This window comes from Siniperca chuatsi, linkage group LG5 (assembly GCF_020085105.1).
Source record: "Siniperca chuatsi isolate FFG_IHB_CAS linkage group LG5, ASM2008510v1, whole genome shotgun sequence".
Taxonomy (NCBI): Eukaryota; Metazoa; Chordata; class Actinopteri; order Centrarchiformes; family Sinipercidae; genus Siniperca; species Siniperca chuatsi.
In genome coordinates, this window is record NC_058046.1 from 33,180,741 (window position 1) to 33,185,160 (window position 4,420).

The 4,420-nt window shown below is 39.7% G+C and overlaps 1 protein-coding gene across 2 annotated transcripts; it reads right to left on the reverse strand.

Moving 5' to 3' along the window:
- Positions 1 to 233: 233 nt before the first annotated feature.
- LOC122876892 lies at positions 234 to 3,717 on the reverse strand. 2 transcript variants are annotated; one of them, XM_044197794.1, is made up of 3 exons: positions 2,835 to 3,717; positions 2,231 to 2,512; positions 234 to 1,718 (listed from the first exon to the last, which is right to left on the reverse strand). In XM_044197794.1, exons 2-3 carry the CDS (start codon positions 2,309 to 2,311, stop codon positions 1,032 to 1,034), a joined length of 768 nt encoding a protein of 255 aa, XP_044053729.1. In that variant the 5' UTR covers positions 2,312 to 2,512; positions 2,835 to 3,717; the 3' UTR covers positions 234 to 1,031. The 2 variants fall into 2 exon arrangements, with proteins under 2 accessions (XP_044053729.1, XP_044053728.1); XM_044197793.1 differs by having other exon boundaries at positions 2,231 to 3,717.
- Positions 3,718 to 4,420: the final 703 nt, after the last annotated feature.

The window sequence follows — 4,420 nt, forward strand, 5'->3', positions numbered from 1 at the left end:
AATGAATTCATTTACCAACATGTAGCTATACATTAGCTATAGATTTAGGTTACTTTGTGCGGTGGTGTTTCATGTAACGTTATCTATGGTAATCTGAGGCTATGGCTGGCTAGCTAGTTTTAGCTAACCCTTTTCCCCCCATCATTTAATAATTACAGGGGCCCTATATTGCCACACTTACCATAAAATGACATTTCAATCATCCTTACACTCTAAGTCATTAGGTAAATATTTACATTTTAATCCGATCAAAGAGTACAGTACAGTACATTGTAGGGATGCTATTACAGTTTTTCTCCATTGGTTTGGCTCATTTTTTGAAACAGAAATTACATTCTCAAAACTAAGATAATTTGGCAAAACAATCTTACAGTTCAGCACAACACTATAGCTCACTTGGAAAAGCGCATATCTCTACCAAAACTGTTCACTCATGGCCATTTCTTTTCCATATAAAGAGAGTCAGTGCCACAGAAATGGCAAAGATCCTTCTCAATTGCTTTGGCTCATTTCTCAAAACAGACCGGACATTCTCAACAGTCTTGGTGCTTTTGTCAAAATAATGTGGATGGTTCGGCACAACACCATGGTTTACCTGCAAAAGCTCATACCTCTCCTAAAACATTTTACTCATGTGTCAAAACTAAATTTCCCTCTCATTTAAACAGTCAGTGCCCCCAAAAGGTTTCGTCCCTTTCGCATTGTGTAAGCACTGCAAGTCAAAATGTTTAGATGTTTTGTCACTATGGCACAATGGTTACTGTACTGTTTTTTTGTCTAGCTAACAGAATACAATGGTGTAAATAAAACTGAAAAAAAGAAATATGATTTTAGGGTGAGAGTAGCCTCCAAGGTTTGACATCACACATTGCACCCATACTGCCAAGGAAATTGTAACCATTTTTATTCACACAAGAAAAAAGAAAAAAGTAAAAAGAAAATGTATACAGCATAATATACTGTAATATAAACACACAAACAAAAAACAATGAAAATTATATGCAGCCTACAGTGCTGTAAAGAAAGGTTCTTTACTGGTCGCTGTCCTCACCCTTCTGGCCATCCACACGCTGCTGTCCGTCTGGCCACAGATTCTCGTCCACATCACAGCGTATATTCTCCCTTGCGATGCAACGTGGGAAGAAACGATGTGCATGTCTCAACCATCCCCTACAGTTATCACCTGTAATATCGTCACACGCTGCATCCATTGCATGGAGCAGGGACCTCTGATCTTGAGCCCTACGCTCATACACTCTCCACCTCCAAGCGGAGAAAAACTCCTCAATAGGATTGAGGAAAGGAGAGTAAGGTGGTAGGAAAACCATGACCATCCTTGGATGAGTCGTGAACCAGGCACTGATGAGCGGGCCACGGTGGAAATTCACATTGTCCCATACAATAACATATTGTGGTAATTGAGGCCCTATGAGACCTCTCTCATTTTCAGGGACCAAATCAAAATGAAGGCAGTCCAAGAAGATGAGGAGCTTCTGTGTATTGTATGGGCCAAGACTGGGGATGTGAGTGGCCACACCATTCTCAGATATGGCAGCACACATGGTTATATTGCCCCCTCGCTGGCCTGGAACATCCACCGTGGCCCGGTGACCAATAATATTACGGCCACGTCTTCGGCCCTTGGCCAGGTTGAAGCCAGCTTCATCCACAAACACGAGGATGTGAGGGGTCTCGTTTCCTTCCAATGTCATTATTCTCTACAATGGTGTAAAAAAAGAAAACATCAAATCAGTCATACAGAAGCGTCATACACTACAGTTACAGACAATTACACAGGAATGTTCTGTTTTCCACAAGTTCAATATACTACTGGCCACTACTCCAGTGGTTCCAAACCTGAGGTACTTGTACCCCTATGCAGAGGTACTACATGGGGAATTTGACTGAAAGGGGAGGGGGAAAATCATCAATGACTAGACTTACTGAAATGTTACAGTAAAACTCACAGTATTAGATAGATTTACATGGGAGGCACCTTTTTCTTATTGTATGTTATATTCTTCAAAATAAGGATTATAATGATAATTGCATCATACAGTAAGCTGCCGTTTTTAGGCAAAATGTTGAAGTCAGATAAGTCAAGTACTTTCATACCTGGATTACCTAGATACACAAATCAGGTAAAGTGGTTACTGGAGCCGAAAAAGTTTGGGAACCACTGCTTAGTTGTAAAAAGGTTATAATGATGGACAACCAGTAACCGACTTACTTGTACATACTGGTACCGCAGCTCTTTCACTCTATCAGAGTTCCTCTCAAATGGTACCCTGTAAATTTGCTTCATTGTCATCTCATGCTTTTTCAATATCCGGTCTATTGTGGAGATGCTTATAGAGTTGACATTTTGGAATATGGCATTGTCTTGTAGGATTGCAGCGGGATCTCTCTCAATGTGATGGCATTATTTGCCATCACCATGTTACAGATCTCTTGTTCTTGTTGTTCACTAAGAAGTTTTCTTCTGCCACCCGTGCAAGGTTGTCGTCCAATCCTAGACATAGAATTCAAAGGACACTTCATTCGTAATGTATACCTTATGTATTCCTTACAGAATGAGTTATCTATGCAATTGTATTGTTGTTTTACTTACAGTAACTTTACCACAATTCTAATGCATCACTGCACAGTGACTGGAATACTACTGTAAACTGTATCATCAATACTATTCCATAGTTTATTTTCTCCAATGATTTTCTAGTAATTTTTAGTATCATAATAGGAATAGGTAAATGTGTAAATACATATATTTCTTGGTCTATGCACAGTGTCCTGTCCTATACAACATATAATTCCATCATTGACTGACAACATACCTGTTTTCCCTGCGAAAGGTTTGGATGATGGAGGAGACTGTAGAGCAAGGCATATTAGGCTGCACTCGACCACCTGCCTCCACCATTGTGAGGCCATGGTTGATGACATGGTCTATAATTGTGGCCCGAATTTCATCCGGGACAGCATGGTGTCTTCGTCCTCCTCTGCCTCTTCCCCCTATTCCACCACCACGCACCCTTACTCCTCCTCCTCTTCTCCTTCCTCTTCCTCGAGCAGGTAGCTGCCCTTGTTCATTTACTTGGCCAGGTGCCTCCATGTTCGGAAACTGTACTGGTCCTGCATGGTCAAGCTCTTTACATACATGTTTGGCAGCATTCACAGTCATGGACAGCACCTGTCAGGTAACTAAACATACTGTTTGATTGGTCATCTGAGATGTGTGAAACTCCTCCTTCATTAGTCAAGTTCTAGTTTCACCTGACTGTCAATTGCTGTAATAATTTATCAAATGTTCCAAGGATTCATATATGGTATTCATGGTATTATGTTTTTGAGTAATTTTGACAATTGAACAAACTATTGTGCATGTGATGACTTATACAATGAAATGACGCTGACACGTTTTGGAGCAAACAATCATTAGACTGAGAATCGACAATCAGTTTAGATCAACAAGATCTATTCACTTGGAAATTGCGCTAAATGTAGGCTACCTGTACTTAATCATTCGCAAAGATGTACTGAGACATTGAGACATGTACTTAGACATTTGCAATTTGCAAAATGAATGAGAAATTCAATTCTGTTGTGAGCAATTGCCAAGTGGTTTAGAGGTTTGTCCATGTAGTTTTGAGGATGTAATTTCTGTTTCAAGAAATGAGCCAAACCAATGGAGAAAAACTGTAAAACCCACAGGGCTCCACATTACACAGACAGCTACAGTAAAAGTTGATGTTAGCTAGCATTAGTGTTAGCTAGTGTTGACCTAACATTAGTGGAAGTGTTTTCTTGCTAAAAACAAATCTCATAGCAGATTATAAAAACAGCTGAGCTGTTTTTATAAGCTGAGCTGAGCTGACAGTATGATCATGTCAGTATTTTCAGATTTTTATATTAACGTGAGTACCATAGCTGTTAAGGTCAACGCAGCTGGCTACATGGCTAGCTAGTCACAAGTACCTCAGTGTGTGTCTTATAATAGGGCTTTAATAATAAAATTTTAACTATTAGAGAAAAAATTCATTACGTCCTGCCATCAACCAGTACCGACTTATCTTCAAACACAGGAACCTTAGAAACAACTGTAAAACCCTATATATATTTTGACTGCTTTGCTCCTATCGACCTTCTTCAACTAACTTCGACAATTCATCTAAGCCATCAACCTGTCTCTTAGACCCCATTCCAACTAGGCTGCTTAAAGATGTTTTACCATTAGTTAGCACTTCTTTACTGGATATGATCAATCTGTCTTTAGTAACAGGCTATGTACCACAATCCTTTAAAGTAGCTGTAATTAAACGGCATCTTAAAAAGCCCACTCTTGATCCAGGGGTTTCAGCCAACAATAGACCTATATCTAACCTTCCCTTTCTCTCTAAGATCCTTGAGAAAGCAGTCGCAA

Coding starts and splice junctions, on each gene's coding strand:
- LOC122876892 (XM_044197794.1), bottom strand. CDS start 2,311: ATGACAATGAAGCAAATTTACAGGGTACCATTTGAGAGGAACTCTGAT. Junction 1,719..2,230: donor TGCGGTACCAGTATGTACAA/GTAAGTCGGTTA, acceptor ACACCATTGTAG/AGAATAATGACATTGGAAGG.